At 37.5% G+C, this 25,243-nt stretch overlaps 2 protein-coding genes and 1 pseudogene across 2 annotated transcripts; 2 read left to right on the top strand and 1 right to left on the bottom strand.

Annotated features, from left to right (window-relative positions):
• Positions 1 to 24: 24 nt before the first annotated feature.
• LOC138312799 (uncharacterized) lies at positions 25 to 922 on the top strand. Its single transcript, XM_069253552.1, has one exon. It carries the CDS (start codon positions 161 to 163, stop codon positions 920 to 922), a length of 762 nt encoding a protein of 253 aa, XP_069109653.1. The 5' UTR covers positions 25 to 160.
• Positions 923 to 9,736: 8,814 nt separating this feature from the next.
• Positions 9,737 to 16,585, top strand: LOC138312796 (uncharacterized; annotated as a pseudogene).
• Positions 16,586 to 19,744: 3,159 nt separating this feature from the next.
• On the bottom strand, positions 19,745 to 22,342 carry LOC138312797 (uncharacterized). Its single transcript, XM_069253551.1, has 3 exons — positions 21,442 to 22,342; positions 20,579 to 20,797; positions 19,745 to 19,907 (listed from the first exon to the last, which is right to left on the bottom strand). The coding sequence occupies exons 1-3, from the start codon at positions 21,657 to 21,659 to the stop codon at positions 19,745 to 19,747; spliced, it is 600 nt and encodes a 199-aa protein (XP_069109652.1). The 5' UTR covers positions 21,660 to 22,342.
• Between the last annotated feature and the right edge of the window lie 2,901 nt (positions 22,343 to 25,243).

The raw sequence follows: 25,243 nt of genomic DNA on the forward strand, positions 1-25,243 counted from the left end.
CAGAGTTGCTATATGCAAGTTCTCTGGAGCAGACATATATGTATTGTACGATTGCAAAATAAATGTTGGAACTTTAACTGGACTCAGAGTATCACTGCAACAATTTGGTGGAGAAAATCCGAGTACAGATTCCCCTTACCTGGAGCAGCTAGAAGAAGATATGTCACAAGATTTAAAGATGGAATTTTCTACAATGCAGCCTTTTGCTGGAGAGGCTACTGAAGATGCAAAGCTGTGGCTTGAAAGGTTCAAGCTTTTTGCTATTGCAAAGGGATTTAATGCCAACAAGGCAAAGGCATCACTACCACTCTTACTGAAGGACAATGCCCTAAGGTGGTATTTAAGTTTGCCTCCTTATGTGAAGGATTCCTATGAAGACTTAAAAACAGAATTCCTGACAAGATACGGCCCAGACGAGTCCACTAAGTGGAAAAGAACTGTGGACTTATACCAATTAAAGCAGACTAAAGAAACAGCTGAGGATTACATAACAAAAGTGACAAATCTGGCTGCTGAAGTCGACCTTCCTGAAGAACAACTCAAAGCCATTGTTTTGAACGGTCTGAAGCCACAACTTCAGCAGTTTGTGTTGCAAAAGGAGCCTCGAGATATGGAGGAGGTGCGAAAAACGGCAAAACTGGCAGAAGCAACTAACCTGAATCTTCATCAACATCAAGATCAGTTAGTGGCAGCTATAGAAAGGCTTGAGGAAAGGTTTGAAGCCATGACAGTCCAGATCAACGCTGCTCAACAGACACAGGATGTGTCAAACACCTATACACCTCGGTGCCAACGTTGTGGACTTCAGTCTCATACATCTAATCAACAGTGTCCAGCATATGGAAAAACCTGCTACAGATGTGGAAAACAAAACCATTTTTCAAGAATGTGTAGGGTGTCAAAGAGGGCACGTCAACAATGACAACGACAGTCAGTACCTGTGTCATCGTCAACAAAGAAGAAGGAGCCAAAGGTAGTGTCATTATCTAAGTTGGAGAAAAACAGTCTAATAATAACCATTAACAACCAAAAAGTTAATGCTTTGATAGACACAGGAGCAGAAATTTCATGTATTTCGGAAGATTTGTTAAAAAGGCTCAGTTGTGAAACTTCATTAAGCAAGCCAAGAATACCATTTGTTTATGGAGTTAGTGGTAACTGTCTACATTCAATTGGAACAATATCTTTGGATTTCTATATTAACCGACTGAAGGTGACCCTGAAGGTGTTTTCATGTCTTTCCATCACTTCATTGCAAGCTGATCATGGGATACGATTTTCTGGTGGAGAAGAAATCAGTGATTGACTTAGCAAACAATACAATTTCGGTATTCGATGGATTAACCATTGCTAGTTTAACTACAGCCTCAGAGGAAAGTGCTACTGGGAGTGTCATCTGTAAAGTGTCAATACCGGCACAATCGGAATGTAATGTGCCAATTAAACTGAGTAACTCAGTCGGATCAACCATTCTTGTTGAGCCAGTGGAACATTTACCAACAGTACACAATATCATGGGAGCCAGAACTGTTGTGAAGGTGACTAACTCTAACAAAGCAACAATGCGGGTCATCAATCCAACAAACAAACAAATAATATTAAAACCTGGCAAGATTGTAGCAACAGTTTCTGGGAAAATAGATGTTATAGATCAGGACTCAGCAACAGATCTAAGTCAAGAAAAGCTTACTACGAAAAGTAACTGTTCAGTTCAACAGGAATTTGATGAAGAATTAGACTTTGACTTAAGCAATTCCAGTATAACTCCAGCAGAAAAAGACAGATTGTTGGAGTTTCTTAAAAGAAATAGAGACATCTTTGCCAAGGATTTATCAGAATTGGGATGTACTGACATTTATAAACACAAAATCAACACTGAAAATGAAGTGCCAGTCAGGCAGAGATTTTACAGAACTAATCCAAAACAAAGAGAGGAAATTGATCGACAAGTGCAGGAAATGTTGGACAATAACATCATAGAACCATCCAGCTCTGAATGGCACAGTCCCGTCGTCCTAGTGAAAAAGAAATCAGGTGAATTTCGATTTGCAGTTGATTATCGTCGTGTAAATAAGGTGACAAAGCCAGAAATATTCCCACTACCAAGATTGGATGATATTTTAGATACTATTGGAGAAGCATCGGCGAAATACTTCACAGTACTAGACATGTGTTCCGGTTTCTGGCAGATACCTTTAGATCCGGAAACAAAGCATAAGTCTGCCTTCATCACTCATAATGGACTCTTCCAATTCAAAAAGCTTCCTTTTGGACTTTCAAATGCACCAATGAGTTTCCAAATGGTGATGACGCAAGTGCTTAAAGGTGTTGCCTGGAAATATGCTCTGTGTTACATTGATGACATTTTGATCTTCAGTAAGGATCTTGATACTCATCTTCGTCACCTCGCAGAAGTGTTTCAAAGACTGAGAAATGCTAATTTGAAATTGAAACCATCCAAATGCAAATTTGCCACACAAGCTGTCCAGTATCTAGGACACATAATCACTCCAAATGGAATTGAAATGGATCCCAGTAAGATAACAGCTGTCACAGAGTTTCCAACTCCATTAAATCAACACGATGTACGGAGTTTCCTCGGATTGTGCAATTATTATCGCCGTTTCATTAAATGTTACAGCGAAATCAGTAACCCCATGAACAAGCTGTTGCAGAAAGAGGTTCCATTTGAATGGACACCAGATTGTGAACAGGCATTTCTAAAGCTTAAAGAGGCAATGACCACAGCTCCTGTATTGGCATACCCGAACATGAACAATTCTTTCCTGTTGTCAACAGATGCGTCAGGAGGAGCCATCAGTTTCATCCTAGGCCAAAAAGATAAAGATGGTAGAGAACATCCTATTGCATATGGTGGACGTGCTTTAAAACCAACAGAAAAGAAATGGTCAATCACGGAACGTGAATGCCTAGCCTTAGTAGAGGGCATTCGTCATTACCGCCATTTTCTCGAACATCAACATTTTACAGTGGTGACAGATCACGCAGCTTTGAAGTGGTTAGGTGATATTAAGCATTCCACCGGTCGACTGGCTAGATGGAGTATGTTGCTTCAAGGATTTCACTATACGGTTATCCACAAACCAGGCAAAAACCATCAAAATGCTGATGTCTTGTCAAGGGTTCCCTACTACGAACAGACTTGTAATGAAAACCAGGATACCAGTGATGAGTTGGAAAGTGCTGCTATCCTGACTTTTGAATATAGTATGGATTATCACCAGCCTGTAATGAGTTTACAAGTAGAGTCACCTGGTGTATACACAGTGACAGAACAAGAAGCTGATGAGGATATTGTTATGTCTGTAGTGGAAGACAGGTTACAGGAAGTTCAAAGAGAACAAGTGAAGTGTCCTGATCTTGGTCCTATATGGCTATATTTGGAGAATGGACAACTTCCAGATGACAAACAATTAGCGATCAAAATAGTGGCTGAAAGTCAGCATTATGCCTTGTTGAATGATCTGCTATATCATTTATGGGACCAAAGAGCACGGAAAGTACCCAAAGACATCAGAATAAGGAAACAGTTAGCGATTCCTGCCTCCATGCGACTGGAAGTTATGAAACATTGTCATGATGCTCTAACAGGAGGAGCTCACCAAGGATTTGATAGAACTTACAACGTGGTGTCATCTCGCTACTACTGGCCGAAAATGTATACACATATTCATGAATATGTGTCCTCTTGCTTAGCTTGTCAGAGAGCAAAACAACCACCAGTTCATCTACGGGCACCTCTCCATCCCCTACCATCTGTTAACACCTTTGAAAGATGGCACATGGATATTTTAGGACCTTTGACACCAACGCCCGAGAAATATCAGTACATCCTGTTATGTGTTGACAGTTTTTCTAGATTTGTGGAGGCATTTCCGTTGAAAACGCAAGAAGCAACAGAAATAGCAGACATATTGTACCGGGAGATTGTCTGTCGATATGGTGCCCCTAAATCTCTAGTGTCAGATCGTGGAAAAAACTTCATGTCCAATATTGTGTCCGAGTTGTGCAGACGTATGGACATCAAACGATTTCATACTTCAGCGTACCATCCACAATCAAATTCAACATGTGAACGGTTCAACCGTACATTGGCTTCATCCATCAGGACATACATAGATACAGCACAACAGAAGTGGGCAGACCTTCTACCAGGGATTCTGATGGCATACAGGAAGACAAGTTGTATCAAATCAACAAAGGAATCACCATTCCAACTAGTGTTTGGATCTGAAATGCGGGCTCCATTGGATGTTATGCTTGAACAGCCACCAGCACGTTTTTCAAAGTCTTCACGGGAATATGTGGAAAATCTAAAATCCAAGCTGGAATTAACTAGAACTGTTGCCAGAGATAATGTGGAGATATCTCAGGGTCAATACAAAGCCAATTACGATAAAACTTCCAAGGAACCAGAGTTTCTTCTAGGAGAACGTGTTTGGGTACATCATCCAAAAGTACCAAAGGGACACTCAGCCAAGCTACATTGCAAATGGAGTGGACCATATTACATCACTGATATTGGACCCAATCATACGTATCAACTTCATGAGTGTGAAACAAACAAGAAAATGAAAGCCTTAATTCATGCCAACCGTTTGAAATCCTACAAGGACCCGGAAATGAGAGAACGCTACTTTCCTCAAAATCAACAGAATGAGCCTGAGCTTATAGAGTCAGATGTCGTTCAGCAAATGGATCAAGAATTACCAAACATTCCTGACAGTCAAATGGACAATCAAACAGAACCTAATACTGAATGGGGAGTGGTACGTAAGCTATTAGCTTACTCTAAATATCGTGGACGTGCATTGTATAAGGTTCAGTGGGAAGACCAAAAACATTCCACTTGGGAGCCCCGAGAAAATCTACCTGCATTTATGGTTAGAGACTTTCATATTCGAAAGACTCAAAGAGGCAAAGCTAGGAAAAGAAGGAGACATTAGTTATCAGCAATGACCATATGTGGTTAAGTGACAATGACAAAACAATGTGAAGTGACAGTGAAATCAAACAGTGAGAAGTGACAGTGACATTTGTATATAGTGAAATTTCCACGGATTATTTATATTCCATATTTCACTCATTGTTCAAAGACTCGTGCCTTATAAGTGGAATTCATGGAGACAATTTTGCCCTAAAAAGTTGAACACATGGTTTTCTAAAAACAGTGCTATTGAGCATAATTACGTACACGTATGATGAACAATAAACTTTGATCAATTCTTATCCAGATTATAGATCCTCATTGACTTTACCATCTTTAAATTTAGGGACTAAATTCTTTAGAGCAGGAGGGTAACTGTAGTAGTGAAGATTTCATGTGTGGTAAGGATTAACAAGTGTAGGACTCCCTGGGGCTCTTACTGACCATGGCTACTGATAAGGCTCCATGTACAGGGCCCCTGTACTCAGCCACCCGCTGAGCTGCAGAGCCAGTTGAGTAATATTCTGTGTTTTATTTCTAGTTTTCATTTGAGATTTTATTATTAATACCTTATCAATATGTTTTGATGTATATATGTATTGATAGGAAATAATTAGTAGTTTATAGTGTTGGTTTTCATATTTTTGTAGAACAAGTGGTTCATGTGTTGTGTATCATTTATATATCAGAGTTAGGAGTATTGTGTAAATAACTGTAAATATATTAAGTTTATATACTCATTATTGTACATACTTACCACACTATCAAAGTAGATAACTGAGTGGTTATATTCATCTTTTCATAATCATTATTGCTTTTGTAGTTTTGGAGATATTAGCCTTTTAATACCATTATAGAAACACAACCTTGTGATTGTATAGAAAGCTAGCTATAGTATAGATAGGTGTCTTCAATGAGGTACGGCTGATTGTTGTAAATATGAGAATCATCAAATTTGAGTCAGAGTTGCTATATGCAAGTTCTCTGGAGCAGACATATATGTATTGTACGATTGCAAAATAAATGTTGGAACTTTAACTGGACTCAGAGTATCACTGCAACAGGTGTATTAGCTGGTCGCTTGGCTTTATTGAAGAGTTTTTTAACGTCAATAGACGGTGAAGATGTAGCACGTCTATGACGAGCGGCAGTAACTTGTTTTCTAATGTTCTGTGTTTGGTGTTGTGCAAGTCCTGGAGACGCCGGTGGAATTGGCGTTTTAGCTCCAGATGGTTTTTGTTGTGGTTTTTGTTGTGGCTTAGATGGACCAGACTTGAACCTGTTAGGGTCCCCCATGATTATTTTGCAGGTCTTCGCATCAGCCATATCTGGGACATCATTGTCCCAGTTAGGCTTGTCAACCAAGGCCTGGACCGACGCATGTTTGACGGTGACACTGTCAACAGACGTCTTTGCGCGGGTGATCTGAGTATAGGTTGCCACATTCAGGTCTGAACGCTCGACTATCCTCCTAGCCTCGGGGAAAGAGACACCTCGGGTATATTTGACCCGTAATATCTCCCTCTCCCAAGTCCAGGCAGGACAGGTGCGAGCAGACGCAGCATGGTCACCCCCGCAATTTACGCAGTGACGGTTGACAATGTCACATTCGTCTTTTTCGTCGTGACCTTCACGGCCACAGTACTGACATACCATTTTCCGTCTACAATTGCTCTCATGATGGCCGTACCTCTGGCAGTTACGGCACCTCAATGGATTAGGGATGTAGACAGTGACATTGTAACGTTGGTAACCAACAGTTACGCTCTGTGGTAATGTTGGTGTAGCGAATGTTAAGATAAAAGTGTGTGTTGGGACCAAGCTCCCACTTTTTCTCGTCATGATGCGTTTAACATGAGAGACTGGAATGTTTTTCTCTTGGAATTATGACAGTATGTCAGCCTCATTGTCATTGCGCAAGGCTGGGCACCTGATTACCCCCTTGCTGCAATTCAATGATGAGTGTGGTTTTACACACACACTGAGGCCGGCAAAACTGTTAGTTCCATGGAAGTTCTCCGCTTGTTGCTTACGAAAAACCTCTATTAGGAGATCACCCGATCCCAAAGGCCTGACAGATTTGACATCTCCAGCAATGCCTTTGATGCCCTTTCGCAATATTAAGGGTGATAAACCTGCAGTGGTCTTGCCACTCTGTGTAGAGGACATGACCAGAAACTGTGGGAATGTGTGTTTGTCTTTGTGTTTGTTGATTTGTGGTTGATTCCTTTTGGGGAGATTTTGGTTGTAGTTCATTTTGCTTGTTTTTGGAAGCCATCTTTTAGAGTTAATTACAATTCGCTAGCTGTGCCCCCACCTACCTCGGAGCCCAACAGAGGGACACTCATGATGACATGGATATCCAATGTCAAAGTGTCAGGGTTACACAGATAGTATACTCGGAAGAATATTTCGAACAAACATAATTCAAATCAAGCCTGCGACAGCACGCTCGCAAGATTGTACTTGTTTGTTTGTTTGTTTGAGTTTTACGGCCCATCGACAACTAAGGTCATTTAGGGCCAAACTACAAGTCATGCATTAATATCAGGATAAAAGTTCAGGGTAAGAAAAAGCAAGCAAGGACTAAAACACAGATTGTAAACGTTAATTTCATAAAAAAAGGTTTGCATGGGATAAAATAAATTTGGCTAAAACACATGAGAAAACTCATGCACAATGTTGATGAAACGATGAAATGTTGAGTTGATACGATGTATGATGAGAAAACGTTCATATTTTGCTTAAAATACCGATCTCTTTGAGATAATTAAAAATACGATTATGTCTCACGGCATGAAACAAAATGTACATGTCGGAGACATCGTAGTATTTATCTCGTATGTGTTTAAAATCAATACAATGCAATAAAATATGCTCCACTGTGAGAGGAGAATCACATGCATGGCATGTAGGAGGATCCTCCCCTCTCAATAGATAGGAATGTGTAAAATATGTGTGTCCCAGTTTTCGGAGCCGAGAGAGAACAACTTCCTCTCTGCGGTCTCTCCGACTGGACAGTTTAGGATTAAGTGTAGGTTGAATTTTAAACAGTTTATTGTTTGTTTCGGTAGACCACCTTTGTTGCCAATGGTGTTTGATGGCTGACTGAATTGAAGGTTTGATGTCGGTGTATGGTAGTTTCAAATCTGTTTGTGCTAGGCGAAGAGCAGTCTTAGCTGCTTTATCAGCCTGTTCATTCCCCTTTATACCCACATGACTGGGAATCCAGAGATAAGTAATTTGAGTTTTAGAAGATAATCGAAATGTTCGGATTAAAAGATTTTGGATTAGAGTATTTCTAGGGCTTCTTGATTTCAAAGCCTGAAGAACCGAAAGAGAGTCTGAACAGATAATTGCCGCAAGATTGTACACCTGCAAGATCGATCAGAATCAAGACAATCCAAATTAAACTCACGATTGACCCTAAGCCACCGCCTTCTTGGAGATCTACGAACCAAGGGCTCGGCATGACCAGCCGATTGATAATACAGGGCCCATATTACCTCTGGTCTAACCGGAGTCTGAAGCCAAAGTAGTGTGTAGCAGTAAAAAAAAAAGGAAGAAAAAAGAGCAAAACCTATTCAACCACCAGGACCTTCTTCCCCCGGATACGAGATGCAACCCACGGCAAACAGGTTGGCTCAAATTGGAGCTACTGTGAAAGCCTTCAGCTACACTGATATCACGCGGACGCACATCACACCCCCAAAAGTGGTGTGCATCCGCATGAGAGCAGTGCACCCAGTCTCGGGACGTGGACCCAGCTTTCATGGAGACCTGTTTGAATGAGCCATGGTGGTACATCCGATATGGTGTACTCGTCAATGGTGTCAAAATTTATATTTAGTTCCTACAAATGGTATGAGCTTTTGATTTTGTTTGAATATGAAAATACAAGATCGAATGCGGGATTTTGGGATTGGATGGTGCTTGCAGAGCCTGGTTAATGGTTCATATGAATAATGCACTACACCACTCACCATGTTTGTATGTTACAAAACCACTAGCATCAAGCAGAGGGTTATCAAATCAATCATGGATCTCACTTTATACAAGGGGTCATAGTTGGGATCGTTCCTACCTGGCATGTTACTGGTATCTCTCAGGTGTATGTATTTGTTCATCTTGATAAACCTGGTTTTAGGCATAATTGAACCGATATATGAATCTGCAAAACGTTTATCTGTAGTCTTATATTGATAGAAATGAAGGTACTCAGCTGCTGTTGTTGGAAACCATTTTGGATCGGGTCCTTTCTGATCTGCATAGCTGTTAAGTCTCAACGGCAACATTTACGAAGAAAGTTTGTGGTAAAAAGCGCAAAAAATATTGGAGATGATTTGCATCAGCCGGTTATCCGTGATTGACACCAGTAGTTTCAGTGAAATCCGGCAACTTAATATCTAACAAAATATCCGTCCAATCCCGATTCAAATTTGCTAAATATGGGTCGTCCCCATTGTTACTTTCTTTTTCCTGATTGTCACCAAAATCGCTTGCATTATCCTCATCTTCGTCAGAAATATCGGAAACATCTACATCTGATTCATTATAAGAAGTTCTCGCTGCTTCGCTTTCAATCGTTCACTTGCCGCCTCTACATCTTCCTCTTGAAAACCGTCAGATCACTCCATGTTCCATTCATGAAGTTTGACAGATCGTCCGAAAAACTGTAAAAACTTTGACTGTTATAACAGTCAAATCATAGTCAAATATACGTTTTACGTTAGTAGCGCATATTTCCGCTTAGTTAGCTAGCATTAAAGGGACGCTGTCCCGTTTTGAGACCACACAAATCTGTGACGTCACGAAGTGAAGCCACACAGTCGGCAGCCATATTGTTTATGTTGGACAGAGACGCATCAGCGATTATTAGCTCCTATTTTCGATAGTTTATATCTGCATCATCAACGTAAAGAATATTTCCTGCGTTCTGATAAGATTACACGGACGATTGGTTGTGGATTTTGGGCAAAATGACAGACCAGAAGAAGAAGCCAAGCGTGGGAAAGCGGTGTGTTGCCTACGGCTGTTCAAACAAAATCGGCAGCGGGCCATCTCTGCACCTGTTCCCCGTAGACAGACCAGATATTTGCAAGCAGTGGATTAACTTCGTGAAGAAGAAACGGGACAAATGGGAAGGTCCAAGTAAGTGGTCCGCCTTGTGTGGGGAACATTTTGAGGATAACTCGTACCCTTTGAAATACAGGATTCTTCAATCCATGGGACGAACACCGCCGAAGAAGAAGATGTTGTTGCCAGACGCTGTACCGTCCATACAGACATTTGTGCCGGTTTTTACCCCCCAGCCTGAGCCATCAACTTCATTTATTGGTGACTCACCTCTGTATTCCTTAACGCCGAAGCCAAAGAGGCAGCGATCAGCCTTTTTAAAGCGTGAAAGCCGTCGGGTATGTAGTCTTTTGGCCAGATCCTATATCCATGTACATTTAAAACTAAAAGATGATCGTGAAAAAGATTTTTTGTATTTTTGTAAAGTTGAATTATAAAACCAAATGATATTCTAGGCCTATTTTGCAATATTAATTATCTCTGTATGAACTACAGAGTTCTACAATGTCATAATAACTACTTAATTAATTATACTGTAATTATAATTATTTATAATTTCTTTCCAATACTATCCAATGATGGCAATGTAGTATTTATATTTGAGAGGATTGAAATATATTTGACAATATTTTTCTTTTGTGTTTTCTTATTAAATATTTTAAACTAATGTTGATGTAAATACATATTTTGAATTGTCTTATAATTTATATATAAATTAAGGAGGGGTTATAATTTGTCTAATATTTCATATACAGTAAGGAGGGGTTTCTATAATTTTTCTCATATTACAAAAGAACAAAGGGCAGTTGTATATGTGTTCAAATATGTACCTATTTATTGAATGATGTTTAATATACTGTTTTTTTTAAGCATTTCTTTTTGTGCAGCTTATCGATGATATTTTACAAGAGGATGCATCAGTCACCGAGACTACATGTACAGAAGCAACCCCGATGGATATGGACGAGTATGATCTGGTTCCCACAGTTTTAGAGGTACAACCAATTGTTGAAAATAAAAAAAAAAATAAAAAAAAAATTAGTAGAGTTAAAATGTACAATTTTCCATCATGTTTACCTCCTTTAAAAATATAATAAATTTGGAAAAATAAATAATTGTTATTTTACTAGAAAATATGATTGGTAATATAATTGAAGTGTAATGATCTATACACATGTACATGTATGTAGCACACTTTCAATTCATAGTTATATGTCCGTTATTTCTAGTGCTGTTGTTATTTTCCAGACTCCAACAGTAAGGACCAGAACATGCTCTACACAGCTTTCCCTTTTGACTCCAAACAAGAGATCCAGGCGAACTCAGACTATGCCACGCATTAAAGACAATGGTTAGTATATTACATCTGTTACTTCATATATCACATTGCATCAAATTGTGGAGCAGTTGCCAGATACTGACTGCTGGTCGGTGGTTTTTCTCCAGGTACTCCGACTTTCCTCCAGCATGAAACCTGGCACGTTCTTACATTACCCCGGCTGTTAATAGGATGCTAAACTAACAAAACCCTCCATTAAAATACAGTTCTGTGTTACTGTATAAAGAAAACATCTAAAACTAAAAATATATATGTCCTGGTCATGCAACATCCTGAGCTGTCCTGTTCCATCCCATGATATGGTCGGTTTTGATTCATGGCCGATAGATCTTAGAGGCAGTGATTATGTCCTCCATGTAACATTTTCAGACTAAAATTGGTCATTTTCTTTCATTTTCTATCCTGTCCTAGTAAATATATGATATGAACAGTTATGTGTTTCTACGATATTGCTAGTGATGTTGAAAATTGAAGATTTATTAATTTATAATGTGTATACTGAACAATAATAGTCATTGAGGTGTGAGTGTAACCAATAAAAACCTTTATTAGTGAAACAAGAATAATTTTGTCTTATACCCCTGCAGTGAAAAAAAGTAGACATGTAGTGTTGTCCATGTCATTCGGCTTACACTATACCAGTATGTAATGTTCTATCTTACACTATACCAGTATGTAATGTTCTATCTTACACTATACCAGTATGTAATGTTCTATCTTACACTATACCAGTATGTAATGTTCTATCTTACACTATACCAGTATGTAATGTTCTATCTTACACTATACCAGTATGTAATGTTCTATCTTACACTCAGTAGTAGTTTATTTACACTATACAGTATGTAATGTTCTATCTTACACTATACCAGTATGTAATGTTCTATCGGCTTACACTATACCAGTATGTAATGTTCTATCTTACACTATACCAGTATGTAATGTTCTATCGGCTTACACTATACCAGTATGTAATGTTCTATCGGCTTACACTATACCAGTATGTAATGTTCTATCTTACACTATACCAGTATGTAATGTTCTATCTTACACTATACCAGTATGTAATGTTCTATCTTACACTATACCAGTATGTAATGTTCTATCTTACACTATACCAGTATGTAATGTTTATCTTACACTATACCAGTATGTAATGTTCTATCTTGGTAATAAAAGTTTAAGCAATCCATTTTTACATCTAATTAGTGAAAGTACAAAAAATTGTTTTAAATCTAATTTTAGGAAGTCAGACTGAAAAGCCTAAAATGAGAAGTGTGGAAGTTCAGTGTAACCAGACAAGGAGATTTGCCCAGCTGATGTTTCACATCATGACCTTGATCAGTCCTGGACCTCATCTGACCACAGGGATGATACTGAGGACTTGGATTACATGCCTTCTGAGCCGGAGTCGGATCGTGATGATGATTTTGATAAAGAAAGGTGATTATTGAATTTCTGCAATACTGCTATTTAGTTTACATCAATTATCTTTTGTTTAAAAATAATTAAATGACCATTCTTTCATAATATCATTGATGCACTATATAGACTAATAGTATTTAGTGTGTAGTAAACTAATACTGTCATTCCAATATATAATTATGACAAATTATTTAGGTTACAATAAATAGTAATGATTTTTTATATAAATAAAACTTTAGATTATAAGGTATTGTAAAACTAGGAAGTTATTGGTGAGTTTTTGTTTTATACCGGTATCATAAAATTATGTTTTTATAATTTACAGCAGGGCCGATGGAGAACGATTATTTCTAGTCAGTGAGAGCAGTCTGCTGGATTTATTCCACGTATGCCCACGCTGCTGTTCTCCTTCACTTGGACATGTGACCTTTATATTTGGAACTTTAGTTAAAGTTGAGCAGGACTGTGGTCTTTGTGGACACCACCGCACATGGAACAGCCAGTCATTCGTGGGAAGTATCCCTCTAGGGAATATCAGGTTATCCTGTGGTATCCTTTTCTCGGGCTCCCTTCCATCAAAGACACTAAGGGTTTTCCAGTTCATGAACTGTCCAACTATATCCAGGGAAACATTTCATCAACACCAGAATAAATACTTACAGCCAACAGTAATAGGGCTCTGGAAAGATCATCAGGCAGCATATATTGAGGAGACCAAAACAGTTGGACGTCCCATTTGTATTGGTGGGGAAAGGAGGTGTGACACTCCAGGCCACAGTGCCAAATTTGGCAGCTATTCCGTCATGGATCTCGACAAAGGAAAAGTTATAGATGTGCAACTTGTCCAGGTATGTTGTAGTTATCTAAATAATATAGTTCAGGCTGGTGGTTTTTGTTTTGTTTGTTTGAGTTTTACGGCCCATCGACAACTAAGGTCATTTAGGGCCAAACTACAAGTCATGCATTAATATCAGGATAAAAGTTCAGGGTAAGAAAAAGCAAGTAAGGACTAAAACACAGATTGTAAACGTTAATTTGATAAAAAAAGGTTTGCATGGGATAAAATAAATTTGGCTAAAACACATGAGAAAACTCATGCACAATGTTAATGAAACGATGAAATGTTGAGTTGATACGATGTATGATGAGAAAACGTTCATATTTTGCTTAAAATACCGATCTCTTTGAGATAATTAAAAATACGATTATGTCTCACGGCATGAAACAAAGTGTACATGTCGGAGACATCGTAGTATTTATCTCGTATGTGTTTAAAATCAATACAATGCAATAAAATATGCTCCACTGTGAGAGGAGAATCACATGCATGGCATGTAGGAGGATCCTCCCCTCTCAATAGATAGGAATGTGTAAAATATGTGTGTCCAGTTCGGAGCCGAGAGAGAACAACTTCCTCTCTGCGGTCTCTCCGACTGGACAGTTTAGGATTAAGTGTAGGTTGAATTTTAAACAGTTTATTGTTTGTTTCGGTAGACCACCTTTGTTGCCAATGGTGTTTGATGGCTGACTGAATTGAAGGTTTGATGTCGGTATATGGTAGTTTCAAATCTCTTAATCAAAGTACTGAAAGTACTAAATGGCTCGGTCTCGATGATAGGAGAATATATTTCTAAGGTCAATACTACTGTAGTTGTGTACAATAAGAAATGAATTTGGCTGGTGTTCCTTCCAGTTTGGACTTTTGAGGATTCCTTGGACACCAAGGTGTAAAATAAGAGAATCTTGGAAATCTTGGAAGCCCATTCTAATATTTCCTATGATGTTATATGTCAAATGATTTTATAACACCTTTAAGCATTTTCCTTGTTAATTTGATGTTAATGAAAATATTCATTCTTAATGACTATATATAGCTATTGTCATCAAGTTCCTGGGACCACAGTATCAGTTAACAAGTATTGTTTTGCAGCAGAGAAAGACAAGAGGCATACTTTTCTATGCCAAAATGTCTTAAATATGGAATATGTCTGTCCTCTAGAAGACTTATCAATATCATCATGTGATTTTTGAATAAATTGGTCAATTGGTCTACTTTTAACAAGTTTTGTAATTATTCTTTTGTAAAACAGCAAGTTGATTGATATACATTGTATCCGAACTTAATTCAAACCGGATAACTTGTTAGCTCACCATAGACCATGAAATTGTTTGTACACTTTCTTAACTTCAGGATTGTTTTACAAAATTACAAATGAATTTTTCTAAATTTTTTATTTTCAAATCCCCATACCTCTGATGAGTATAATAAAACTATTATTACAAGTGAATCAAATATTTTCAGTTTAAGATGAACAGGAAGAGATACATTCCTTTATTTCTTATAAATAGCAAACACCGATTTAATTGTTTGTTCAGCAGGTTTTTTCCCTTTCCTTAAAAAACGCTACCATTAACATTATTTTCTGTACCTAGATATGTAAACAATTCTTATAAATCTAATTCTGTATTCCATAACATCAACTGGTGTTGTTGTACCGATTTACGTCATGAGAATATCACAATTTTTATTTTTCTGATATTAAAGGCCCACTACCTTTCCGACACGACTTTTAATTTTTAAAATGGGAATGTAAAACGAGATCGATAATTTTGTTGAGTCGCAAAATTTATTAACTTACCGTTAATACTACGTTTATCATCACCTTCTGAACAATTTAATAAATATAGATACAATGTAAATTTTTATAACGCGGGTCGTCTTATGTTTCCCGCCGTCGTCCTAAATACCGCGCGGTAGTTGACTATTACAGCGCCAGACGGCAAGACAGCGAAACGACTCTCCACGGTTTTCAGATATTACGCAGGAAATCTTGCATATGTTTGGTGTTGTAACCTCATCTTAAGGCATCGGCATGGGTTTTCTGATGTTATTAATGTTTTTTAAGAAACCTTTTAATTTTGCCCCGGAAAGGTAGTGGGCCTTTAAGTTCTAATTTCCATGTTATGCAATATTGTTAAAATTCATGTAACATTTGTCGTAGACCATCAGATATTTCTGATATCATAACAGTGTTATTGGCAAATAATATGATAAAAAGTTTGGGATACATTCCAATATTATATACCGTAAAAACTAGTATAATTTGCGCAGGTACTTTTTAGGGCTGAAAATGCTTAAAAAATTTACTATCAGTATATTTTGCGCATCAAAAAAAATGGGAGAAAACAATGTCCAGGGAGTCCCAAAAACCGATGTATGAAGGCGACAATTTCAATGCAAAATATTCCCCATAAATGCTTGACAACTTGCACAAAAAGTGTTGTATTTAGAAGAAATAACATATGAAAACCGCATTGTGTTTGTTTTCTTTTATTGGCCACAGTAACCTGAAACTGAAATATCTAGCATATGTCCAAAACATCGGCGGTCTGGTCCGCCGTACTTCGTGCACATGTCAATGTTTTGAGATATTACACATGAATAGTAATCATGAATATTTGAAAAAAGTACAATATATTTACTTAAATTGGCACAATAAGTAATTAGTGTGTTTGAGATCATTAACAATCAACAGCAATCAGCTAGCGGATACGTAGTTTAGCTTGCAACAATCACAGTGTGCATAATTTGTCAAGATTTGTAAGACAAAGTATTCTTTTCCACCAGGTAAGATTCTAAGTCATAAAAGTAGATTGAAAATAGGAAGGGAGATAAAATAACCAGATAAATATTTGTAGCGGGATCAGACTGGGTTGATTATCGGTGATTAGGTAGCTTAGTCGGAAGAACTACATTTTCTTCTCTCCTGTTACAGAATTGGCACCCAACTAAATAACCAACGGTTGTGGTGTTTGAAAGGGTCTTGTATGTCTTCAAAAAAGAAGGGAGGAGTGTAGCGGGACTGGACTGGGTCGATTATCGATGACCAGATAGTTCAGTCGGTAGAGCACTCGGATAGTGTTCGGAGAGTCCAGGGATCGAATCCCGGTCTTGCCGCTACATTTTCTCCTCTCCTGTTACATATGGTACTATTCTGTGCATGTAGATATTCAAGGTAAATCAACAATGTTCGCTGATCTTGCCGAATTGCCTTAGTGTTATAATGAATGCAGTAAATGTATGTCACATTGGTGTGATTGATTTAAAGGCAGTTCATGTGGTGACCGAAAAAAAAAGGTAAAATAAATACTTTCAGAGTGATCAGGGAACATTGATAGTCAAGGCGGGGAAAACATAAGACGACCTGTGTTATACAAATAATGTTTAATTGATTTTCATTAAATTGTCTCGAAGGTGATGGTTAGAGTGTTATTAACGATAAGCTTAATATGTTTTTGACAAAAAATATAAACAGCTAATGTCATATTGTGTTTTAAATTAAAATAATCTTTTATTTATTCATTTCATTTCAAGCATGTACATGTCATAGAATATAAACAAATATCAGGTATATGCTTAAATAATATTACAGTTAAATTCACAATAAGGAATTTGAAGATGATTATAGTAATTATTTTTGGATTGAAAATGATTACAATATTAAGCTTCCACAGCTGAAAATTATTTCTTTTTGTTCACACAATTCTTCTCCTAGACTGTTTCCAGTTGAAATGATACATGCATGCTGACATTCTGTAAAACATAAGGAAACAATAAATGTATTAACAGAGTAATTACTGAAAAGGCTAATATCATATAATTAAACATTTTAATCATAAATAGCGATACCAGCATAGAGGAAATATTATTGAAGTTTAATTCCCGCTGTTCTTCAGTCCTCCTGTTCTTACATGCAAGAGTTTTGTCCTTCATAAATTGATTGTAATATAGCAGTTGTTATATAATGTTTGTTTGTTTGTTTGATTTATTAACGTCCTATTAACAGCTATGGTCATGTAAGGACGGCCTCCCATGTATGCGGTGTGTTGCGTGTATGTTGTGCACAAAGAAGTATAAGTATACACACGTATGCATGGGTAGAGTGGTAAATTAATAAGTTATACGGAAAATGATGGTGCTGATCATGAAAAGCGTAAAGTCTATTTTGTTGAGTCAAAAAGTTAAAAAAAACTAACATAAGATGTAATCGCAGTAAAAACAGTGATCATGTGGGCTTTTGTGCAATTGCATTTGTAAGACTGTGCCAGGTGGTAGAGATTAGTTCCGCTCGAGTGATCACACAATGCAAGCGAGAGTCGGGAATATGTTTATGTAAGTTTTAATTGCTAATCCCTGATGCTTTTTGGTAAAATATAACTCAGGATAATTGCTAAACAATTAACAGTTTTCTCTTCATTTGTTACAGATTGAATCAGCTTTTTAAGTGCCGTTTTACGGAAGAATTATGAAAAAGGAATCGGCATTTTCGTCGATCTAGTAGTCCAAAAATATCAATTCGAGTTATATGAACATTCCATATATGATTTATGTCATTCGGCCAAATATTTACTTCGTATTACCTAGTTTAATGAATATGCTGTATGTATATGATCAGAACGGCAAGCTCCTGTGCTGAAAATAACTAAAATGTTTTAAAAGCGTGGTTTAGTGGTAATCTCTGAACGTGCTTTAGTATATAGATATAATCTGATATTTATACATGTGCTTATGAAATTATCGATAATGATGGATGTGATAAATATTCATACCTTATTAACTGCCGTTAGTTTTAAGATAACGCCACCTTGGACATTTACAAAATGTTCACCGTCTGTCACATGCTATTTTATCAGTAGTCCAAGTTTGTCCAAAATTTTGTTAGAGTTGTCTTTCTTCCATTGTAGTTTTACGTCCATGTCAACCTGAACACAGCCGTGATAAATGCATCTCCATTTCGCCATGAAATGTATTTGCTCCGAGACAAATTTGATTCAAATTACAAAATTCATTATGGTATCAATTTTGATGTTCGAGGTGAAATATCGATTTCATTTTTTTCCGTTGCGGGTTAACTGTCACTAATAGGGAGTAAACGTCTGGGGGGAACCAGCTTCGGAGCGAAGCATTTTTGGGACGAAACGTCGTCATTCATTGTAAACACCATTTTGGGGACGAAAAGTCTAGATACTTTGTAAACAATTCAGGTGAAAATTTTCAAACAGAAGATCTTTTGGATAGTGTGTATAGTAAGGATATGAAAGCCGTAATATACTATTCCTATTTCAACGTTACAGATATGCTTATTTCAGTAACTTTCATAATCAAAATTTGCTATTTAAAATTCCCGGTAAAATCAAAGTTGTTGAATACACTGCCGCTAGGAGCGCTAGTATCTGCGAGCAATTTCTAAGCCAATCATATTGAGGAAATTGACTGTAAGAGAATTTTGCAACCACGATCACAATGGCGAGGTGACCCTCGCCAAAAATACGATTATGTCTCACGGCATGATTGGTGGAAGGGAGGCTGCAGTTGACAAAGATGGGAATACGTGCTATGCCATCGCCTTTCCAAAGCACAAGAAAGGGGGATATACAGTGCGTGAAGTGAAGAGGGAACCAACATACGGTAAATATCTTTCTATGTAATAAATTCATGTTACTGATGTTCTCATAAAATCTCTGTATAGTTTTGTAAATCCATAGCTGTAGTTTTATACATGAGAGAACTTCTCAGAAGCACACTTAGCTTACTTTCTTATGTATTCGAGGTTCCTTACCTCTTTAGATGCAATTTGTAAATATAAATAACTATAATGTTCATAGATGTTGTTGACATACATTAATCTCATGAAAAAATGAAATTATTTTTATTTATGAAAAACCACTAACAAAGTCATCATAATTCTTATTATTCTTTTTATTAACAGACTACGTCTATGAGCTCCAAGTCCGGGTATGCCAGAGGGCAGAAGTCACCACAATGACGAAGGTGACAGATGTCATGAAGAATGCACCTCCTGCTTTAAGTAGTGAGTTCCAGCATCCATCGAAACACCAAGCCGTGACATCACTACAGTCAAGATTTTGTTGAACTTTAACCTGTTTATTGCAATTTAGTCCTCATAGTTAAAACCTTTAAATTGTTCGCCTTCCTGTGGTGGAAATGTACGACGGATTAGAGTCACAGCACAAGATGGGAGTGGCACACGAACACTTTTACCTAGATATCCCCAGCACCACCGCACTAGTTGTCTATATGCTGTATAGCGATGACGCCTGCAAAATATGAATGAATGCTGTCAGTAAATAAGCATGTGAAAGATAGTAATGGAATAGTTCCGAATATGTTGAACCTTTTTAGTACTTATAAGACTTATAATTGGGATTATATAAGACTTATTATTGGATTATCTGAAAAAGAAAAGTGCTAATAATTTTCAAGTATATGCTGTTATGTTTATAACCCAATAAAGTGTAAAAATAGATCTACATGTACTAAGTTATACCATTGTTAAATTATGTATAATGTATTACAAGTGATTGAGAATGGTGATATATTTTGATGTGATAGGTAGTATGTTTGAATGCAGGTATATGTAATTGTATGTGATAGGTTGTATGGATTATGTGATAGGTTGTATGGAGTATGTGATAGGTTGTATGGAGTATGTGATAGGTTTATGGTGTATGTGATTTATACATGTATGTGATTGCTTGTAATAGTGTGTTGTATGCGCGAATGGGAGTTTTTGATGGCTTGTAATAGTTTATTGCATGTGGTGTTGTGCTATTTATAACATCATTAATAAACGGTAACCCTTCAAGGGTGTACATAATTTATATAATTTGTCTTGTTCTATATTTATTTCTTAAAAAAAGAAAGCAAGGGTTTGGAATATGCAGCAAATACAGGGTAAAACCCCCGACCAATATAAGTGATTACTTACGCTGGACTGTCCGGTATATTTCCATTGTGGTATTGTCTGAATGCTTGGTAGGCTGTACGCAAGACATATACATCAAGGCAAACAGAGGTGAAACCTGGATGTTGTGTGATACAATTCAGATCTGGAAATTCACCTTTGACATGTTGAATTTTAACAATCTCAGCACAACATATGCATTCAGTAGTTGTAGGCATCTCATTGCAATGTCCACACTGGCACCTAAAGAAGGAAAATATATTGTTCAAAGCTGATAAACATTGATGTAATGCCATTTCTAACATCTTTTAAAATATACCTCACATGTATAATGAACACACTTGATCTACACCCAAGTAAATCACAAGGAGTTTCTAACAAATAAACGACTCTTATATATATAATGAAGTGTAACTTCTATTACTATGATAAGTAGAAGACAATAAATATAACACGACCGACAAAGTAATTACCCAAACCCCTGCTTTGAGATTTGCGCCATGCAAAACAGTGAAAAACTCATCGTATTTGTACTTGTATGATCACACTATTTTTCAGTCATTTTTATGGAAATCAGAATGGCTAGTGTCTCCTATCAGAATATGACTTTATTAACGTAAATTTGTGTAGTAATCATATATACAGATGCGATGACGAGGTACTTAGCGAGAACTGATCGCCTGCCATTACCCCAGTCAATGCAAGATCTATATATGTCTGCAATTGTATGTTATGGATTCGCGATCGGTCCCTAATTATTCGTGAATAAACTAGTGAACACAACATGCGTAAGGTCACAGACGTATGGAATAACAACTTTTTCTAAGCCTATGCTTTTCTGTTAAGAATACATCTGTAGACATGCAGCTATATTTTGTATGGCTTACCAGTCGGTGGAACCCAAGCGGTTCTCGTCCGCAGTTGCTAATTCGTTTTCTATATCTTCGTCGTCGTCGTCAATTTCTGGTTCAAATTGATAAGGTCGTAAACCCATCTCTTCTGAATCCGAAACTTCGAAATCTGACGAGGAGCATCCCATATTAAGGTCACAATCGCTATCTGAATTATCGCTAATCATATTGGCCGTGTCACTGTAGGCATCCATAATTGCCGGTCTTCACCTCGTGACGTCACGATTTCGTGTGTACGACTACACACGTTTCCTGCGAGGTGTTGATTGGCTTATCGGACAGGTGCAAAATGATACGTTTGGAGTGTAATATCTCCGTACTCAATGGGTCAAATTTAATGCGGTTTTCGATGTAATTACCTGTAGGTTGTGATACGTTTTTATCACTGATCAATAAATGCATTGACTGCTATCAAAAGCTTGTGCCAGTCACTTGTGCTAGACTATCTTGTCCGACTGACAGATATTTTACAGTGGAGATGGAAATGAGGTTCAGCATTTATATTTTATAGACTTACATGAAAATCTGCAGCTAATTATAACATAACTGTTTAATTATCATTATGATAAAGCATTTTGTCGTTTTTCTAAATTGTAGACACATCACAATACCAACTGACTTCAAACATCCAATTTAACACCTTTAGGGGAAGGAACACTGGTAAACCAGGAGACCGATACTTCTTCTATGCCTTTTCCTGACCATTGTACTCCTTTATTTTCAAATGGAAACACTTCAACTCGATCTTTACAATATTCTGGTAATGCCACCTCTGGCCCTAAATCACCATCCTATACTGATATTTCAGGTCCTTAAACAACATTCCAATCACTATCTCACCACCAGCCTCTAAAACTTCAGGCTCCATTCCTACACCGAACTCCCTGGCCCTGTAACATCCCCAGACTTTATCCTCTATCTCATCCCCAGCCACCCACACTTCAGACCCCATTCCTAGGAACTACACTGACCTACCTGGTCCTGTATCAACTTATTACATTTTTTCACAATCTTATGATCTTCCAGGTCCAGACCATCCATGATGTTCTAACAATCAACCTTGGACTTCCAACAGCAGCAAACCCATTCCTTCATTTTCTCCTTCACACACTTCATCAGTCTCTTCGACTTTTTTTCGGCCCCTTCTGCATCATTTTCATGCTCCTCTTTTGCTTCTTTCTTGTACTCTTCTATTGATATTCCACCACATACGAGACTAGCCCCTGATCAATCTATTCCTCGACGATCTCAAAGAAAACTTGCTGGCTTGACTTCTCCTTCACCTTGTGATGAATTGCAAAAGGTAAGTTAAAGGATACTCAGCATGCACTGTATTTAGAAGAACAGATACAGTCATATTATGAACTTGTGACATTGTTTAATTGAAATTTATAACTAGATATGAATATACAGATTTTCATTGTCTATGGAATATCTTCTAATTCAAAGTGTGGTATGAACAAGATTTAACACAGTTTTTTTTCTTCCTTGAATATTTCAGGAAAAGCTGCTAGATGCATATGCCATCTGCGTGGACAGCAATGTCAGCAGCAAGGAAGTCAACCCGTCCAGGCTTCACTCTGTAATTAAGTCGTATACATTAGAACCTGTCTAATCTGACACTACAGGAATTAACAAGTTTCACTGTATGTATAAACGTTTTCTTCACTTCTCGACTGCAAATCATGCATCTTGTTGCAAATACCTTTATTAAGGAATCGATTTTTTCTCTCTATTTTTTACCAAAAAGATTGATCTCATAACATTGAAAATTCAAATAACCCCTTATGTGAACAACAAGAAAACTCTGAAACTCGAAAGTGGTTGAAGTGATTAAAGATTGGGCATCATACATACTTTCAAATGGAAAGTCAGCAAATATATGAAATTCAATGCTGCTGATGAATCAGATTACATTGAAACAGTTAGCAAATGATAACATATACAGAGAAAGAATGCTGAATGTAGATACACATACACCAGCGAAATTGGTAGACGATAATATACATTGTATAACAAATGCCTATTCATAGACATATTTTTGTACCATAAAGATTCACACATAATTGATTCCCATTAATAAATGTGCTAATTAGGCCTAATTTAATTGGCCATAGGTCACTGACCGCTGTAAGCCCTATAGTAGATTTATACGTCTTCTGATTGGTCAAGCCCCTGATGTAGCCCTTGTAAGACAAAGGGAGTCCCCACTATAGAGCCCCATCCATACAGCTTCAGATGCCATTTTTGAAAATTGGGAATAATTCTAACAAGAGATCCCAGAGGGATCTTGGCGCCCACCAAAGATTGATCTATGTCTGACAAATGAAAGAGGGATCTTTTCTCTGCTTTTCAAACTTACACTTCTTTTTTCTGCTTTTCAAACTTTAAACTATCAAAATCCAAGATGGTGGTCGCAAAATGCAATAGGCAGAACTAGGGTCCTAGAGGAACCTACATATGATATTTGAGAACAATCCCTTCAATACTTTCTGAGAAATAGCGGTAACAAACTTTAACTATCAAAATCCAAGATGGCTACCGGTCGGCCATTTTGTTGACCGATCAGTCCCAAAATGCAATATGCACAACTGGGGTCCTAGGGGAACCTACATATGAAATTTGAGAAAGATCCCTTCAGTGCTTTCTGAGAAATAGCGGTAACAAACTTTAACTATCAAAATCCAAGATGGCTACCTGGCGGCCATCTTGTTGACTGATCAGTCCCAAAATGCAATATGCACTACTAGGGTCCTAGAGGAACCTACATATGAAATTTGAGAACAATCCCTTCAATACTTTCTGAGAAATAGCGGTAACAAACTTTAACTATCAAAATCCAAGATGGCTGCCTGGCGGCCATCTTGTTGACCGATCAGTCCCAAAATACAATATGCACAACTAGGGTTTGTTTGTTTGTTTGTTTGAGTTTTACGGCCCATCGACAACTAAGGTCATTTAGGGCCAAACTACAAGTCAGGCATTAATATCAGGATAGAAGGTCAGGGTAAGAAAAGGCAAGTAAAGATTAAAACACAGATTGTAAACGTTTATTTGATAAAAAAGGTTTGCATGGGATAAAAGTTTCGGCTAAAACACACGAGAAAACTCATGCAAAAAGTTGATGAAACGATGAAATGTTGAGTTGATACGATGATATGATAAGAAAAACGTTCATATTTTATCTAAAATACCGATTTCTTTGAGATAATTAAAAATACGATTATGTCTCACGGCATGAAACAAAGTGTACATGTCGGAGACATTGTAGTGCTTATCTCGTATGTGCTTAAAATCAATACAGTGCACTAAAATATGCTCCACTGTGAGAGGAGAATCACATGCATGGCATGTGGGAGGATCCTCCCCTCTCAATAGATAGGAATGTGTAAAATATGTGTGTCCAGTTCGGAGCCGAGAGAGAACAACTTCCTCTCTGCGGTCTCTCCGACTGGACAGTTTAGGATTAAGTGTAGGTTGAATTTTAAACAGTTTATTGTTTGTTTCGGTAGACCACCTTTGTTGCCAATGGTGTTTGATGGCTGACTGAATTGAAGGTTTGATGTCGGTGTATGGTAGTTTCAAATCTGTTTGTGCTAGGCGAAGAGCAGTCTTTGCTGCTTTATCAGCCTGTTCATTCCCCTTTATACCCACATGACTGGGAATCCAGAGATAAGTAATTTGAGTTTTAGAAGATAATCGAAATGTTCGGATTAAAAGATTTTGGATTAGAGTATTTCTAGGGCATCTTGATTTCAAAGCCTGAAGAACCGAAAGA

The sequence above is a fragment of the Argopecten irradians genome, unplaced genomic scaffold, assembly GCF_041381155.1.
Source record: "Argopecten irradians isolate NY unplaced genomic scaffold, Ai_NY scaffold_0474, whole genome shotgun sequence".
Classification (NCBI taxonomy): domain Eukaryota; kingdom Metazoa; phylum Mollusca; class Bivalvia; order Pectinida; family Pectinidae; genus Argopecten; species Argopecten irradians.